Below are 19,748 nucleotides of genomic sequence, written 5' to 3'. Positions count from 1 at the left end.
AACACTTTAAAATGCGTCAACGGCATCGTCTGCTTTTACAGATTTACACCAGATCAACAATAAAAAGTTCAAAACAACAGGGCTACAATCAAGCTGGCTCAAACAAAATATTGTCGCGAGTAGGGTCAACGATTCAAAGAGCACTTCACACGCCACGGCAGCTAACGACACTTTGATGAAAGCACCGTTATTGTTTTTTTACGGCAAATGTACGGTGTTCGGCCACTGTAAAATATGGTTATACCACCAAGCGCTCGAACCAACAGATGGCGCAGAAACGCCACAGCAGAGAAGGTTCACTGAACAGCCACGTGACAGGAAACGGCAAGCACACCCCAAAAGCTGCGGCACACATAAGGGATGCATTATAATGCGTCACTTGCAATACGGAATGTTTTAGTTTTTTTTTGTGTAACGGACCGAGGGGACTCGATGTCACACAATGGTGCGGACAAAAGCGTCGAGGTTAACAAGAGAGACAATCGAATGACACGCGGCTCGCCAACAAGTGCATTGTGGCAACGTATCCCGTGAAGCGGAGTGTGAAATTCGGAGTGCATCTTCCATGGATTTCAATATTTAAAACACCAGTGTTAGGGTTGCAGTCACGTTTGTTTATTCCATCGATTAAAGTTGAATCGTGTTTTTTTTCTGTTAAATCACACTGATTTGCAATAGTAAACGTCTTTCTTTTTTTTGTTAATCAAATTTGCACGTTTTGGATTTTAGTTGAAAAAAAAAACTGATCCATGAATAACTACTATAATACACTCGCTATTTACAAATCGACGTGCCAACGTTCAATTCGAGGTTATGCAGACATAAGCCCCTGCCCGTCACTTTGGTTTTGCCCGTACTAACAGCAACGGTCACGCCTCAAAAAGTACAAAGTTTAAATAACACAAAAACCTTCACCATCATAATCATCGTGCGCTTACTGGTGCCATAGCAGTTTCGCAATTGAGATGTACGCATTACTCTTTAATGCAATACGTTGTTCCATGAGGTCCTTAATAATGTGTAACCACATCGGTAAACGGACAATATCAGCATCAACGAGCATCCGCCCAGATGAATGATCATCGCGCTCATTTTAGCGCGATGACCGGATATACTTTGAGGTAGAGACACAATAACCAGATTGACTTCCCGCCCCACTGAGATGGGTTTCAATTGCATTAGGGTTGGTCCATAGGCATGGGAATCGATATAGCTTTTACCACACTTTAGTTTACCCAAATCTGTCAGTCACCTTAAACTTTTTTTATCGTGATGCACAGGCATGTAAACATTAATCTGCTAAAATATATTCTAATACTCCAGATACATGCATTGAACCCTGAGGCTAAGTGCACATTACAAGTCTGTGTGCCTTGAGGAATGATTGAGCACACTTCGAGACAAAACAACATACATGGTACGGTAAAAACAAAAAAGAATTGATTCTTGAATCGAATGATGACCCCGATTCATGCCAATCCATCGCATAAACAGAGATTAAGTTACATGCCTGGCGATACTTACATAGGTCTACTGCACTTCATTAGGTGTAGGTGGGACTATATCGATATTTAAAATGAAGCCTTGATTAAGAATGACTTAAGTGGTGTTGTAATTAATAAGTAGCATCAATTAAGTTGATCGCACCAGTGTAACAAATTGGGTCATCCAACACAGACAAGTGCTCGAGCATGGGAGAGAGGGGTCCCCGTCAACTTTAAGAGGGTGGAAATTGCAAATCATTTCACGTGATCTCACTTCCCCCACGTGTGAGAATGTCGCTTGAATGATGGCCATCCACTGTACCGAGTCATATGTACAGCAGAGATTTTGATCAATTGACCCACTTTTGGTCAAAAGGCGATTGTAGTGTTAGCGCCGCTGATAAAGGGGGGTTTTTTGGTTACAACGTGCACGAGGCAAACGGGAAAAGTTACAAAGCTTCACGGTGCCAGCAAGGCAGAGTGCAACAAATGGTCGCTCCTTCACCGTGGACTTCGGAGAGCTAACAACAGCCAACGAAGCTCGTGGTTAAGATTTTTAAATTGAGCGGCTCACTCACTTAAAGGGGGGGGGGGGGAGGGGTTAACGCTGCCAAATTACAAATAATATAAAAGTTACAGGGGTGGAGGATGGGGGGGGAGACCCGCTGACTAAGTCACAGTATGTCTTGAAACTTAGTTAGGGAATGGAGGGTTCGGCGCAGGAGACTTGCGTTCCTACTCGATCCGTTAAGAAACGATGTGCTGCCACAGGGCTTCAAAGTCCCCACGGATTCTGTGCAGAAAACCACTCAAAATTCAGCTATTAATTTAACGTGCTTATTTGCATATTTCGAATCTAATGTTAAATAATATTAAAACAACAGACGACATCATATTGAGCCCAAATGATCATTATTTAAGTCATTTGATAACAAATGTGGCCTATAAAAGTGACCTTTAACTGTTTTGCTGGAGTTTTGCGAAAGAGTTTGAAGCCACTGAGATGGAGTCTCCTTATTTCTTCCAGTTATCATCTACAAAAACATTTAAAACCAAGATTTCAGTTAAGACAACCTCTATTAACTCCTGTTTAAACCAACGTTATTCCAACGCACGCTATATGCTTTGGATTTATATCGCGTCTAAGTGCAACAGCATCTCAAGTTGCCGCCAATAAATTAAAGAGCTTCTCGTAAATGTAAAACTCACAATAATCAATGACCTACATAGAACCGCAACGTTTCTCCGATGAGATTCAACGCGCGCGGCACTTTGAAAACGCAAACGGGAGATTGCATGCGATGTGGTTTGCCGGTCTTCTGATTTACCTATCAAGGTCAATCTTGGTTTCAAAAGTTTCTCCTGTACAAGGCCTCCGAGCATTTATTCGTTAAGGAAATCCATATTAGCGAACAAGCCAAGCGTATATATAAATGAAACGAGGATCTCCCGTCGTCACTGACCATGCCATCCGCACAAAGCGGGGGTGCGCCATCTCAAAATGGAGCCATGCATGTTATTCCATACCAGCAAGACGGGGGGAGGGGGGTTGTACGATAGAAGCATGCATGCGGTGCAGGTATTAAATCACAACGGGCCGAATAAGGGTTCGATTACAGCATTTAAGGATGAGTGCTCAACTGTTCAAAATAACAAGGGTATGTGTGCACGGATGCATCAACTTTGCGAGGTACATTGTCCAACATGGAGGCATTTATACCGGATTTTGCACAAACGCCCCTTTGGACCCGCACCCAAAGAAGGAATTACTGTCAAAGTTCAACTTACTGCTATGTATAACTTACAGGTCCGCACATGATGATTGCAGTTTTTTTTTACTGGTGGAATGAGTAAGGTCTTGCAGGTACAGATGGAGGCCTCCTGGATGATACAAAGGAAAGAATTACTATGTGAATGTCACACGCACGCCACAACAAAAACTACATAAATAAAGATCCAAGGAATGATCTCACAAGTTTGTTGCTAACCCACTGCACCATATTAATTTTAAACGCACACACAATTATAGCTTGACCGTTTAATTCCCAAATGGAACGAATAGACTGTACGCATGCATTTCCAGCGGTACGTTCCACATTAATAAAACTGACATGCGCTGCGATGCAGCGAGACAGGAAATAGTTGGCTTAGGGGAAATGACGCTAGCTTTTAACCTATGATACTCCAGGAAAAAAAGCAAGCAAGCACACGCTGAATAGGGGACAAACAGCACTTTATTACAGCAAGTTATTGCAACAATTTGGAGCAGGACAACGGGCTACAGACTATAAGCTAACGATACAGTACTGGCATACGACTCTTAGCCTTACATTGGCCTACTTAAACATTGCATGATCGATTTACAGTGCCAATTACATTGCACACAAAACTAAAAACTTTGCACTGAAATGTCAGAGGGAGTTAGCTTGACCAAGGTCATTACAAGAGTTTACATTCGTAGAACACAAGTCTCGCAACGGGTTTGTCAACACACACAACACAAACTTTAGGTCGGGACATTTTTTTATATTCTTATAAACGAACCACTGCACACAGCCTTCCACGAAGTTGCATAACAGTGGAACAGGCAAGTTACGAGTTTCACCAGCTGACAATATGAATCACAAGGCAATGGTAATCATATTTTGTAACTGATAATTTCACCTTTTATTACCAGTCATAATTAGCCATTTAAAATCGGCAGGATAAAATATGAGGCGTGACAATGGAAAAACTATAAGCATGTGTACATTCCCTTAAAATATAACGACCGTAATCATGGATAGATTTTCTACATTTGCCAGTGATTGTATGTCAATTCAAATAATGGATGTTGAAAGTATAATTGAAATCAAAATGAAATAAAAAAAAATTAAGTACATTTTATTCACTCACCTTTGCATAACATGTTTATATTTGTCATTTTGTTAATAGCTGTATATGAGCAATACTGTGATACCTTACCTTCTTCAATGTAGACATTCAAAAACTACTGAATTTATATTAAGAGCAATATTTAATTCCATCTATTTACCCATCAAAGCCTACAGAGTCTTACGATTCTCTTACAGGAGGGCATTCTGCACTGGGACGTTTGGCCAAATCCATTAATGGGCGTTTGACTTCATGTGGGAAGAAACTGGAGAACCTGAAGGGAACCTACCACACATACGGGGCGGGGGGGGGGACGACACTCAGCATCGCCATCTCCTGGCCACATCTCATCCCCCCCCCCCACCCCACACCTGCAACGCCTGGCCAGCTATGGGGCGGTCAACCATCTATACACAAATAAGCAGGGCTCAAACCCGAAGCTTCGGAGATCTGATGAGATTGGGCATATTCATGGGGGATTTCAGGCAAATTAAGTTTTTATTTGACATGAGAACAAGGATGAAAGGACTTACTTATCATATGTTCAAATTACTGAATTGTTTTGGCATGGGTAGATATTAAACGTGAAAGTTTAATAATGCATATATAATCGAGACTTAAAGCTTTTGTGACTGCAGAAATTAATATTCTTTGGGTCTTTCGGTAAAGTCACGTAGATAGGTACAAATTAATAAAAAATAATAAAAAAAACTACGATGCTTTGATCACAACACAAGCGATCGTCATCAGGAGGAAAGACGCTATCGCTTGTGTTGTGAGCGAAACGTCGTAGTTTTTTTGTTTATTTTAAATTATTTTTATTAATTTGTACCTATCTACGTGACTTTACCGAAAGACCCAAATAACATACATAATCGTGTTGCTTATTATAGTAAAAAAACATTGCGGCATTAACTTCAATTACGCTCACAATATGGGAATGGTAGGCCGTGTAACACTCAAACTATGAATGGTTTGCTCTGGGTCAATTTATATCAGAACTTTACTATATTGCAGTTTGCAATAAGGAATGTGGACATCGAGACAAACAGGACTCAAACCACACTTCCAACATGCAACGGTACCGTGCATGCACACAGACAGGAAACACTCACTTACCACAGCTATAACAATTTCACCACAAAGCACTTAAATCTTGGCGTACACAATGTCTTGCAAACATTGTGTAGGCCGATAGAACAAACGCAAAGCGTTACCGCACAGCACTGAAGGTTGCAAGAAGACACAAAAGCACACACACACGTACGTACATTCATTGCGAGTTGCGTTAATTTGGAAGCAAAACGGATGTCTGTCAGCTGACCAGACAAATCAAACTAGCAAGATGCTGCCATGACTTCATGTTATCTTTTCAAGCCAATTTAACACGAACAAAGAACATTAATAGTGCTGGAGTTTAGATTTCAGTAACACAGGACCTACGGTATTTTGCCTGCAAAACTACAGGAAGAGAGCCCGCTAAAAAAGTATTCATCATAACCAATTAAGCTAAAATAAAATAAATTCAATGAAAATGTTATACAGGGGTATGTATTATAATTCGAATGGCTAAATCTTCAAACAATTGCCATAAAACTTTGACAGAGCCGTTTCACCAAAAGCTCCATGCTCCAAGCGTACGTTTAGCGCGAGTTAAACTTAGTTTACCATTAGCGAGCCGGTAAGCAAGCACCGCGTGACATTGAAACGCTCTTAGCTGTAGGCCAGGGCATTGCACTAACCTACTTGAAGCAGCCTTTGTGTCTTAACATTTGTGCTCCACATAACGGCCTTGATGCATCAAAGCTTTGCAAACATCTGTGTTCACTACGCATGCACGCGTACTTGCGGTATGCAAAGTTAACCCGCTTTGATGAAGTCACAACTATCGGTGAGGATAATCTTGTCATTGTGCTCAAGGCGCACACACACCATTAAGGAGTATATATTTTTCCCAATAACGGTTAGCTGATGCGAATTCCTGTTGCCTCCAGCTGCGCATTTTAAACATTGTGCAAGTGGAAATGGTTTTGTTTTCTACTTAACTTAAAATCCCAGCCACCTAAGTTTCTTTTCAAAGCTTGAAATGGTTGACAATTGTAGGGGTGGTGGTGAGGAGTTCCAAAAATATGCCTTATTATTAGTACTGTGTGGGCTCTTTCAAAAGTGGCAAGGGTTGCTTACCAATAACTAATATTTTGCAGTTACTTAGGCAACGGGAATGTGCTATAGGAAAAGTGGAAACGTGTTACGAGCGGCACCCGCGGGCGCGCACACACACACGCCACCAAAAACTCGCAGGGGGCGGCTACGTTAAGACTTGGAAGGGTACACGCGTGCAGACACACACCCCACACTAACACTCCGACAAACACTTTTGCCGAGGGCATAATCTACTTCACGAAGGGAGCCGCGAGCTGAAGGCTGTTTTGTACGCAAGACCGCACAGCAGCAGTGGTGGTGGTGGTGGCGACGAGAGGCAGAGCTCAGTCGAGAAGACTGGAATCTGGGCGAATCATGGTCGGGCGAGTGGGAGAGGGCGGAGGGCGTCTGCTGCTCGACAAAGTGGCCAGCGCGGCACATTCACACAAGGGTGGGGGAGGGAGGGATGTGTGCGTGAGCAGGAGACGATGATGGGGGAGAAATAAGGGAGCCAGAAGCGAAGGGTTGAAAGAGAAAACAAAAAGACGAGGTGGTTAAGCACAGGACTCAGGGATGAGATCAAACGTGTCGCAAAAATAGCGAGAAAACCGAAGCCTTTTCTGGTATTTGTTTAAAACAGAGGGCATTTTATTCACACACACTGCAGACTGTTACGATATATTTTGTTAGCTGAAAAGCATTATGATCAAAATGCTGGGAAATCAGCTGGCTGCTGAAAAATCAGTTGACAAGCAGCCACAACGCTGGCATTTTTAGGACATAATAAAGCGGACGGAGAATAAATCCTTCCTAAACCACTCGAAGCGCGAGGTTAGTTTGAAGCAGAATGTGACAGCGCAAGCAACCCGCGGCGGCATGCGACAGATGGAAGGTGGCAGGGCTACTTGGACAGCTAAAACATTCCGTTGGGGAGCAAACATGAGACGCAGCCTCACAAATTACATCAACCATTCTCTTTGGGGTGTCTGCAATCCAAATATGAGTTTATTGCCACTTTATGGAATAAAGCTTGTAGTGTTACAAATGGTGTGGGTGTACAATAGGCAACGCAGAGTACGAGGGAGAAACAGAAGATAGCCATGTCATGCCTTAACACCGGGTGCGATTACTGTACACGGCACTTACAAAACGGGGAAAAAAACAATATGGGTTGGCGCTCAACAAATATACATCCACGACCAGACGGGCAGCCATGGGTCGATTTAAATGTCACCAATTAAAGCCAAACACCGAGATAAACAGAAACGAGAAATATTCTTACATGATCGTGGAATGTACTAAACCAAGCCAAATAATAAAATGCATACTTACCTTAAGCTTTATACACAGCAAGCAAAAACTTGTTTTTGTAATTTTTAAATTGACGAAGCTATGTCCTTTACGAGAACACCCAGGTCTTATTTTACTTGATTTAATTAAACAAAATGTTTATATTATCTTGTGGCAATTATAAAATGTCCAACAACTCCTGGCCCTTATTGTTTTTGTTTATTCATGGCTTAACTATAAAGCTGCACAAATCACATATTTTAAATATATATACTGTATACACATATGTATAATTCACAAATTTTCAAGTTGCGTTGGGGTAGCCAACCAATTAAACTTTGGAATAAATCCTAGCCACATGAGCACTTCCCTTGAACGCCAACTTGCACATAAACATGCAGCTGAAAGTTAACCAGAATTGAGTATAAACTCCCGATTAACCCTATACAATAAGGCAACACCGAAGCAGCACATATTTAAAGTGGTTCTCAAACACTAGATATACAATCACATCCGTTAATTGCCAATGTGCCAATAGCTGTAAATCTAAACGTACAGACGATCTTAAGCGCGAACATAAAAAAAAGCTCAACTATAGTAACTTGCACGATAATATAGAATTAATAATTATAGCGGATTTTAACCTGCAGAAAAGCATCGTAGCGAACTTAATGAATTTTTTCCACTCTAATATATATTTTTTGAACAGAAAGTCCAGCTTCCAGAAGCCACTGATGAAAGGATGGTAAGTGCAAAAATATTTGCTTTTCAAAACACTCCACGAGTGGTGGTTACTAATGCCATCAGTAACCTTGACGAGCGCTAGACCTGCTCCACCGCAAGCGAGCGTGCAGTCAGAAAATACCCTGCACACTCCAGCCACTTGGGGGTCATTAACCGGGCTCTACATTGGAAGTAGCTCATTGCACATAGGCACAGTTTACTCAGATGTATTTAAATAAATTATATGAACAAGCTGTAGTGGAGGACCTACCGGCTCACGTTGGTTTTACAGTACATGTACAGCCCTTTAGTCAATCCACTGTCGGCAAAATGCCTTTTCCACTCAGTGCATTTCATGGCGGTTACTTAACCATACTTGACCACGCGGGTCAGTGCGGGTTGGTGAAGTCGGGGTGAGTTTAGCCGTGAGAGTACAGCACAAGACAACAATGGAACTTGCTGCACTGAACTCTTCTTCCTGCAACGTTTAATGGTACATTACAGAGGGAATTGTTTTAAAAAAAAAGACACACATTTACGGTGCACCTGTGCGCGCGTGCGTTTGTGCGATTAGCTACACCAACTGCCCACTTATGGAACAAATCAATCGGTAAGCTATAAGGCAGTGCTAATCCAAGAAAGGCAACGCAACTTGGCTGCGCATCAAATAAAAATAAAAACGGGCACAATGTGGTGCCCAGGCGCCCACCCCCCGGGTGACTGTCACCCACGCGGCCTCAACGGCGACGTGCGCTTTGCGGGATTTACGCCGATGGAAATCAATAACGGGTGCCACTTGCCAAGGGAGTGGTGAGAGGGGGGGAGGGGAGGTGGTGGTGGTGGTGGTGGTGCGTTCTTGGTTGCGAGCGGCGATCGCGCGAGTCTAGAAATCGATGAGGTTTTGCCCGCTGGGGGGCAGGTATGGCGGACGGCGGGGCACGGCAGGGGGAGGGCGTGTGGTGCCAGGAGGGGGCACGTTCGGGGGAGGGCGGATGATGGTGGGTTGGCTCTGATTCGGACCAGAGCTTGCAGAGGGAGGGAAGGAGGAACTAAAAACAGCCGGGGGGGGGGGGAAGAAAAAAAAAACACGCGCACCACACACACGCGCGCGCACACATGCGCACGCACGCACGTACATACGTAAGGACACACGCATGCAAAAAAATGGAAGATGGGTAAAGAGCTCAAAATCAAACCTCAAAAACAACCATGACGACGAGCAACCACAATGACTTGTGAAAGAAGTCACTAAGGAATGAGGCACACATCGAGTTTCAAACAGTTACAGACTGGAGTTACCATCAACTGACGAAACAATGATATTAATATGCAAAACTTATTCCCACATCTACCAATAGGATACTTTTGTTTGGCACAACCCCGAGGTGCACCTGGAAGAAATGAAGAATTTTTTACTTCAGTTTTACAGTTTGCTACTCTTTACAATGAAAGGTCAGGAAAAATTGTGAATAATACCAGAGAGACGGCTCACAGAATGTAAAAAAATATATATTTCTTGTTTACGCTTCAACCGGTTAGTGACAACAGGGGGCTGTGGCGAGGCAAACAACGGGGTTGGGAAAGTGAGATTCAGTTTGCCCTTGAGTGGTTTTCAGTTAACCTTGTGAATGAGTTGCAACGTTAAAAGGTTTAATTAATAAAAGTGGTTTAAGTGGATAGACAATGTTATTTATTGTGCTGGATTCGCCTGGATAACATTTTTTTGTTATTGCCTGGCTTCCCAGTGAATGTCAAAGCCTACACGACAAAGCACGCTACACGATTTGTGTTGCAGGATTAATGTACACATTCACAAACACCGAAAAACACACACGCACAAAGTGGAACGTTAGGCTCAAGGGTTAGAGGCAGTAAGCTCAAGCAGAAAAAGTTGTGATTTTTTTTGTCCAAAGCAAAGGGCTTCTCAAGATGGATGATGAATTTGTTATTTAGTTTGTTAAAAGCGACTAATTGTATAGCGAAGTATCCTGGATCTCGACTGAGACAAATACTACCGACAATAAGGTAAGTTAAAATTGGTATGCAAAACTAATTTGCTGACAATATTAGTACACACACATTGACAGCACAAAAAACACAAACGGAAAGTACAAACTACAGAATAAAGTAAACAAGGAGGCCAAGTACGGCACACACACAATCTCTTCTAAAGTCATAACTTTGTCAACAAGGAGGCCAAAGTAGTTTCAAATATTTTTGCCGATGACGCACTGTGTTAATGAAGACAATGTCACACAAAATCTCAAGCATTATCAAAATGACCGGCGCGTATCGATCTCACTTGTCGGCAAATGTAGACGACACCGCCACAAGTTAATACGCCAATTAGCGCAGCATTCTGACACGGTAAAACACAACCTAAGAGACGTAAATTTAAAGTCGATATTTACATATATTGCCTCTTCAAAAAAAGCTTTAATAACCGCTGTTGGACAGGACTGGACACGCAAACCTAGGTACGCATCCGCAACAATCGAGCCAATTCCTTTCGAGGGTTGCGTCTCCGTATAAGCGCGAGGCAAGTCAAACGAATGCTCTCCGATGTGTTTTTGGTTCCTCAAGTTGCTCACCCCCCCCCACCCAGCACAGGGAGAGGCAAAACGGACGAGCGTCACGCCGAGCGCAAAACGGCGTCAACGACCCCAAAAAGAAAAACACATCGGAGAGCTGTACGCGGCGCACCTGGAGAAAAGAAAAAACCTGGGCGGCGAATCGACAACCATAGTTAAGGAGAGAAGGGTGACGTACCTGGGCACGCTGGGTGGGGCACGGTTCGGGCGATTCGGAATCTGCGGGGGTGCGACGAAGGGGTCGCTGCCCGCCGGAGGGTTGAGGGTGCCCGGGCGGTTGGGGATGGGTGGTCCGCCCATCGCCGACGCTGCCGCCATGGGCGGAGGGGGCCCGGCGCCACGGCCGGCTGGACGCGCTAGCGGGAAGTTGGGCGGTCGCCGGACGGGGGTCGGGCTGGGGGGAGGCCTGAATATGTTAACCGAGTCGGGGGGGGGGGGAAAGCAGGCAGAAGCGGAGAAAAAAAAGAGGGAGGACAGGTGCCGAAAAAAAGCTAAGCAGATCAGGTGGGCGGGCGAGAGGCATCAAAAGATTGGCAGAATATAGGTGCAAAGCAAAGCGTAGCGAGGAAGTGCACAACTAATGCGAGGACCAATGACAAAAAGCCAAGCGAGCGGCAGCTGAAAGATACAGCACATTCAGAAGCGCATCTAAGAAAAGATTTGATGGAAACCATAAGGGGTATCGGAATTATTCAAGTCCTTAATGCCAACTTGATTTTATTAAGAGGACACAAATGATCCCCCACTGAGTCGCCTCAAACACGCGGATGCAGAGCAAAGTTATTGGAGCAACTTGCACACAATCCCTCAAGGCACGTCGTGTACACACTGGGTTAACACCGAGCTTAAACATGGTGGCAAACTCTTTAAATGGCCATAACAAACTGCATCTTTTTTCCATTTAAACTTTGATCCGCTCAGAAGCGGAGCAAACTTCCCTTCTCGCTGAACACGCGCGATTGGGAACGAACGTTAAGGTTGAACTAAAGGGTGCGAACCGGGGCTTTACCTGGGAGCCGCGTTGTTCTGCATCCACGAGTCGTCTACGGGCGGCGGCAGCGGAGTGGTTGCGGTGGACATGCTGATGTCGCCGATGATGCTCAGCGCATCCTTCAGGGTGTGGTACATGCGCAGCACCTCGTCGCGCCTCTGAGCCTGCTCCGCCGACTCCTCCATCAACGAGGTCTGGTCACTGGACGAGTACAGGTGGGCCAGCAGCTCCGAGTGGATGAAATCCTTCGTCTGCAAGAAGGCACGCCGGTGCAATCATCCGCAAATCAGGTCTCGTCGGAATGATTCGTTCGCCGCAATTAAGTATTTTTTCTCCCTCCAGCCCCGATTGTGTCGTACCGTGGTCACTGGTCAAAAATCGGAGGCCCGTTCTCCCCATGGTTTGATGTTAAGATGAATTGGTGGGCGAATCTATTACGATAAAAATATTCACCAGCAGAGAAATCACTTCCTAGACGTGAGCTACATCGGGCTCGGCAATACCAAGGCAGCTTTTGCGCACTGTGCTGTAGATTTCTTTACAACCGATAATGATCAGTGTGTGAAATAATTATGTTTATGAGTAAGTGCTTTCTGTTTAAAATATTTAGGAAGTGATGAAAAAAGGTTATAAACATGCTTAATAGTGAATCTTCAGTGTGTTCATACTTGGCACTTTACAGCCCTGTGACTCCACTGCTGGATGAAGGAATCCTCCAATGTTGTGTCGATCATGTGGGTTGTTTGACCATACTTCACCATGATAAATACTGTTTTATAAATGTATTTTTGGCAATGGAATGCATTTTGTGAATATGGATTTCTCTTTGAGGAAATTCTTCCCGCATTAAACTACGTGACATTTTAGATAAAGTATTTAACTGGACCAGCTTTCCAACACATTGCACGTTCATAATTACAATCCCTACGTTGTCTATTCCACTTTAGGATGGTAACAATATAATTGCACCAATTGTAATATTAATATTATTATGCTTCTTAACCTAGGAAACCAACACCAGACACTTTGTGACTCATTTCCAGGAGGGTCCAGTCACGTTTTCGAAAAAACAGGCAAGATAACAACGTACTACCGAACAGATTAACAGAAATTCACCGTGTATTCTAAAAACACAAATCTCCCTCAACTATATCTGGGCAGTTCCACAAATTAGGCAGCCAAAAAGTTAACATTTCAGAAGCAAAATCATAAGTATAGACATTGGGTGTAAGTGTGAAGGTAATTATCTAGTTTTACAAGTTGTGTTATATATGGAATACGTCAGTGGTGCGGACACACGATAATGAATGTGTCGTCATCCCAGCGTGGATGAAAAAGACATTTTGTCCTCACCCCGTCAAATAACTTCAAAGGTGGACACATTATTTACGTTTGAATTATAGTCCTAATTCCAAAAATATATATATACTAACGATGAACCCACGTGTTTCATAAAAGTGACTGCCACGCACGTCCCAAAATCATGAAACCCACCCATATTTTAATTGTATTCATCAGGCGCTTGCTCGTTCACTCACGTTGTTTATCATGAGGTGCATGATGGTTTTGGGCATGAGGTCTCGGATGTTCTTGCTGACGATGCCCATGTAAGAGTCGACCAGGTTTCGGATGGTCTCCACCTGCCGCTCCAGCTGGGGGTCCATGGAATTCCCAAAGTTGTCTCCGGTAGAGTCCTCACTCTCACTCTGCTGCATGAAACAAGGCACAGGAGACTGATTGGAAAAGAATACAGCAAAGGGGGGCAGCATCCATTTGTTCCACTTCCAGATTGTGCACACACAGCAATACAAAAAAACTATTTTTTTTAACTCTCAACTCCATTTACAAATCGCCTCGCTTTGGCAAAATATCCACAGATAATAAATTATCCTCACGTCTTAATTACATTTTTACTTTTGTGACCATGTAACAGTCTCTCACAAATAAGGGGAAGAGTTAAAAAACAACAAGACGGGTTATTTTTTTTAACCGTTAAACATTCCAAGAAACTTCATAAACAAAACAAAGAATAAAGAATGCATGAAAAAATATGCTGAAAGGATTGCTTCAGCGGGGAAATTAAATAAAAAAAAACTTTTAAATTTAATATTTTTTGGCACTGTCAAAATCATAATCTATTAAATGGCAATGGAAAGAATGTAGCAAGCTTGCTGCAACCTGGCATGCAACCAAACTTACTTGGTCCTTGCTCCGTGAAAGCTGTTTAACACAGAGTTTAGAGTTTTTGATGCAAAAAATAGGGCCATGCGCAGTGTTTACAAGACGTCTTTCGACAAAACAGATGAAATTCTCCAGAGCGCCCGATTTAGCCGGAAAGTCTTTACAGCCCCATGACACTTTGTGGCAAATAACAAATAAATAAAAAATAGAAAAGCATTTTCAATGTCGCAGCAAAGTACGCGACTGCAGCCTGAAAGCGACATACATGAACCTCAATGAGAGTGCGAAAGCATCAAAATAGATTTTTTATGCCATTTCATTAGAAAATGTCCAATGTGAACTAGTTCATATCCAATTGCACACTAACAGTGCAAGACAATGCTTGACGTGGAAACAAGACCAAAAACTGCATCTAGTTTGTAAGAAATCGCATGGACAAAAAACCTATTTAGTTTATAAAAACCAATAAACAATACATTATAAAGTGTTTTATATAAAAGTCCAAAACATTAAAGTTCCACAATTTCTTTCACAAGTTTTCAATACAAATGAAATAACTTCACATTTTATGACATTTCATAATTTGGATAATGGCTTTCTTTGAAAACATTTGCCAATAGTATTTATGTTTTCCATGTTGGATAAATAAGGCACCATAACAATAATGTTAGTGTACCAATTCAAACAAAATCACTTTAAATGCCGATGTTTTGATAAAAAAATGCTTTCTCAGAGCACTACCCTTCACAAATGTCATTTTTTTTTGCCGTGGAACTACTCATATGCATCAACAAATGTAGAAATATACTTGGCTCACGGTAAATCCTAATCTGATAGTATGATGTTACAATTTAAAAAATGCTTTTTTTTACCATGTGTCAAATCCATTCCCGGATGAAGGCCTATTAAAAATGTTACAACCATTTGTTGATCCACTGCTGGACGAAGGCCACCCCATACCTCCCTGTAAGTCACAAGGGTTGTTTTCCCATATGTAGACATGGCTCCCCCTATATATGTTCAAGGCATGTAAATAGGGAGTGAAGGCCACAGACCACTTCGGATATCACTAACCACGCTTCACCAACGCTGCATGGATATATGGCGTGGTGAAGTATGGTCAAACAGCCCCGACATTGGTGGGGGGGGGGGGGCTTCATCCAGCAGTGGATTTACCAAGGGCTGGAAATAACTTTTCCATTGACAGAATACAAACGGAAACACACACGGTAACGTACAGCAATATATCTTGCACAAACGACGAGGCGAGCTGTCCGTCAACAAACGTACACTACACATACAGTGAGGGAAAAAAGTATTTGATCCCCTGCTGATTTTGTACGTTTGCCCACTGACAAAGAAATGGTCAGTCTATAATTTTAATGTTAGGTTTATTTGAACAGTGAGAGACAGAATAACAACAACAAAGTCCAGAAAAAACGCATGTCAAAAATGTTATGAATTGATTTGCATTTTAAAGAGGGAAATAAGTGTTTGACTCCATTGCAAAACATGACTTAGTACTTGGTGGCAAAACCCTTGTTGGCAATCACAGAGGTCAGACGTTTCTTGTAGTTGGCCACCAGGTTTGCACACATCTCAGGAGGGATTTTGTCCCACTCCTCTTTGCAGATCTTCTCCAAGTCATTAAGGTTTCGAGGCTGACGTTTGGCAACTCGAACCTTCAGCTCCCTCCACAGATTTTCTATGGGATTAAGGTCTGGAGACTGGCTAGGCCACTCCAGGACCTTAATGTGCTTCTTCTTGAGCCACTCCTTTGTTGCCTTGGCCATGTGTTTTGGGTCATTGTCATGCTGGAATACCCATCCACGACCCATTTTCAATGCACAGGCTGAGGGAAGGAGGTTCTCACCCAAGATTTGACGGTACATGGCCCCGTCCATCGTCCCTTTGATGCGGTGAAGTTGTCCTGTCCCCTTAGCAGAAAAACACCCCCAAAGCATAATGTTTCTACCTCCATGTTTGACGGTGGGGATGGTGTTCTTGGGGTCATAGGCAGCATTCCTCCTCCTCCAAACACGGCGAGTTGAGTTGATGCCAAAGAGCTCCATTTTGGTCTCATCTGACCACAACACTTTCACCCAGTTGTCCTCTGAATCATTCAGATGTTCATTGGCAAACTTCAGACGGGCATGTATATGTGCTTTCTTGAGCAGGGGGACCTTGTGGGCGCTGCAGGATTTCAGTCCTTCACGGCATAGTGTGTTACCAATTGTTTTCTTGGTGACTATGGTCCCAGCTGCCTTGAGATCATTGACAATATCCTCCCGTGTAGTTCTGGGCTGATTCCTCACTGTTCTCATGATCATTGCAACTTCACGAGGTGAGATCTTGCATGGAGCCCCAGGCCGAGGGAGATTGACAGTTCTTGTGTTTCTTCCATTTGCTAATAATCGCACCAACTGTTGTCACCTTCTCACCAAGCTGCTTGGCAATGGTCTTGTAGCCCATTCCAGCCTTGTGTAGGTCTACAATCTTGTCCCTGACATCCTTGGAGAGGATTGTTGACATGCGTTTTTCTGGATTTTTTGTTGTTATTCCGTCTCTCCCTGTTCAAATAAACCTACCATTAAAATTATAGACTGATAATTTCCTTGTCAGTGGGCAAACGTACAAAATAAGCAGGGGATCCAATACTTTTTTCCCTCACTGTACGCATATGGAAAAGAGCGTGTGCAGGTTTTGCCTCGGCTGTCAACAATAGCCAATGGATTCCTCCAGTCGAAGTAAAGATTCTGGTTAAAACGATTCTGATAACATTGGCAAGTGCCCTGAACTACTGCACTGCCCATAATTACACTATTAATTGTTGAAAATTCTACTAATGAGGGACATTTATGTAATGTAAACACAGATATTATCTATCAGTGCATGGTACACAAGGGAGTATTAATATAAAAAAAAACCTTTATTATGCGTTTGTTTCGATTAAACATTTGCGTCATGTGTGTTTGTGTGTGCGTTAGGCCCACATCATACCAATGAAACTGCAGAGGTGATGCGATGGAAATGTCCACTGACGCACTCTTGTGCAAAAAGAGATACAGATCCAATGCGAGAAAAAAATAACAGCAAGCACAGAAAATGTGGATCTTTTAATAGAAGGTATTGTGACAGGAAAGCAATAGTTTGCCTTCAGGCTTACAAAACTACCAACCACTGTGCAGACGTCGTGCGAACGGAAAAGTTTACGCACAACTACTTGTTGGGCTGTTAATGTGGCTATTTTGTTCTTGAATGTTTGAAAAAAAGCAGGCGTTTTCATTTTACTCTTAATTTAATTCATTTCAAGCTAGAAACTGGGCCAATGTTTGGTTTCTCTTGAAAAAGAAAACCTGCTTTTTTGTTTTTGAGAACGATGATTTAAAACTTTTCCACGTACCATTTCAGGGTTTAAATGTGAAGCGCTCTCAACTCGAGTTTACACATTGTTATTTATGTCACAATACAATTATTAAATATGAATGAGGGTTATTGAGCAATCGTACCGAGAGAAAAAAACGAAACTGACGAGAATGTTTAATTGAAAGTTCTGTTGGAATAGTGCACGGGAATGGAAGTCAAGAGCTCATTCAAGCTATGATAATTGTGCCTTTTAGCCATTGTTTGTGTTGGTCGGCACGTTCAGCAGACATCTGGCCTGGATGTTTATACAAGTTGCTGGCAGCGGGAGAGCAGAGCTCTTGTGACGAGCGGTGGCTTCATGCTCCCAAAAGAATGCCGAGCACTTGCAAGCCACATTATAAAGGCCGCAAATCCCACCAAAATGCCTCAATCAGTCACCAAGGCGCTCACGAGCCACACAAATTTCCCACGAGCGAGGAACAACATGAGCTCATTAAAAACGTTTCCCCCCCCCCACCCACTCCCCCAGTATCGCAAGCACACATTTTTATGGTGGTCAACACACACTCAAAAAAATAGGCTTGGTAGACCGTAATGTACTTGAGAGTTGATAATGCACTTCAACGTATTTGTAAGGAGAATAAAAACGAGGGCCGTTTCCTATCTTTGTGTGACGGACATGCCGCTTTCCTACAGACGTCCCGATTTGCGTGCCCAAGTTTAAGATATTAAGTTGCTGATCGTGTCCACGGCTCGTCACGTTTAAAACCGATTTTGTGCGACCATCTATGTGCGATGCACATAAAGCATAAGGAACACACGTTCATTTTTTACAATTTTGAGTCTTGTTTGTCATCCGCGGCTGACTGCAAAGACGTCCATAAATCTGTCCCTCTCACTCGTGACGCATTACAGCTCGGCGGCAGACAGAACACAACCTGCCTATGAGGGAGACCCCCCTCATAGGAAGGTTGGCCGTCATCCAGTAACAAAAGCCTCCTCACATTACTACAACTCTCAAATTCAGTTGGTGGTCGGCAAATACTTTCAGGACAGAGGGTGGGATTACAACTACCATTAGGTTAAGATGATACAGATTCGATCTATATTCACATTTTTTTAAGTATATATATTTCCAGCTAGTTTATTTTTCCATGCTAAATGAAAAAGGCTCAAATTGCCGAGGAAGAACCCTAGCTTAAGGCACAACGAGGCTGCTCCTGCTTTAGATATGAGCCACTACCGCTCACAAGATTGTACACACTTCAAAGATAACCCTTGCATACTCTTTGGTTTTTTCGGTAAAGTCACGTAGGTAAAATAAAATAAAAAAACTCAATTAAATCATGACGTTTCGGAGGCAACACAAGCTTCCGTCTTCAGGTGGAACAATCACAGCAGAATATGTCACAGATATTCAGGTGGAACAATCACAGCAGAATATCTGTGTCACAGATATTCAGGTGGAACAATCACAGCAGAATATCTGTGACACAGACGTGTTGCCTCCGAAACGTCGTGATTTAATTTAGTTGTTTTCTTTTATTTTACCTACGTGACTTTACCGAAAAAACCAAAGAGTATGAATCCTTGCAGTCACGAAAGCTTCAAATCTAGAAATAACCCTTGCCATTTGCACTATTGTGAAGATATCAATCCACTGCTGGATGGACTCTTTAACACACTGCCCAGTCATAATAATAATGATAACAAATTACATGTATAAAGCGCCTTTCTACTCGGTATTCAAGGCGCTGTGCGTCGCAGACAAAATAGCATAGGCCAAGGGGTGGAAAAAGGCAAATAAAAGCGAAGAGAGAATCACAACAGAGAATAAACACATGTTGAGGCGGGTTTTAAATACCGCCATCATCTCCGAATCACGAACGACAGTGGGCAAGGTAGTACTTGACGTACTTCACCACGCTGGTTGGTGAAGGCGGGCGGGCATAAATTTGACAAATTATAGAGTACAATATTATAATTTTCGGCACTCTCTCTGCTGACAAAGTAGGCCAGCCGCAGCCTATAGCATCTGTTTTATGCGTGTGGTCACCCATCCAAGCACTACGCTGCCTCAAACCTGATAAGTTTCCGATATCTGAT

The 19,748-nt window shown here is 42.9% G+C and overlaps 1 protein-coding gene across 31 annotated transcripts in view; it reads right to left on the bottom strand.

Moving 5' to 3' along the window:
• The window catches only part of LOC116944896 (dynamin-1-like), a 60,047-nt gene continuing 40,299 nt past the window's right edge, over positions 1-19,748 (bottom strand). For 6 of the 31 annotated variants that reach the window (XM_032958758.2, XM_032958764.2, XM_032958766.2 and 3 more), the window contains 5 exons: positions 14,295-14,315; positions 13,634-13,804; positions 12,114-12,346; positions 11,283-11,510; positions 3,701-9,562 (listed from right to left, as the gene is read on the bottom strand). In XM_032958758.2, coding sequence (XP_032814649.1) covers positions 9,397-9,562; positions 11,283-11,510; positions 12,114-12,346; positions 13,634-13,804; positions 14,295-14,315 — 819 coding nt within the window. In that variant the 3' untranslated portion in view covers positions 3,701-9,396. Of the gene's footprint in view, positions 3,366-3,700; positions 9,563-11,282; positions 11,511-12,113; positions 12,347-13,633; positions 13,805-14,294; positions 14,316-19,748 lie in introns of those variants that run through there. The other 25 variants (XM_032958783.2, XM_032958785.2, XM_032958774.2 and 22 more) reach the window with 11 other exon arrangements.

This window comes from Petromyzon marinus, chromosome 22, assembly GCF_048934315.1.
Source record: "Petromyzon marinus isolate PM22_M1 ecotype Great Lakes invasive population chromosome 22, UKy_Petmar_22M1.pri1.0, whole genome shotgun sequence".
NCBI classification, from domain to species: domain Eukaryota; kingdom Metazoa; phylum Chordata; class Hyperoartia; order Petromyzontiformes; family Petromyzontidae; genus Petromyzon; species Petromyzon marinus.
The sequence above is the reverse complement of the archived record's forward strand: the minus strand, read 5'-3'. Positions and strand labels throughout refer to the sequence as shown.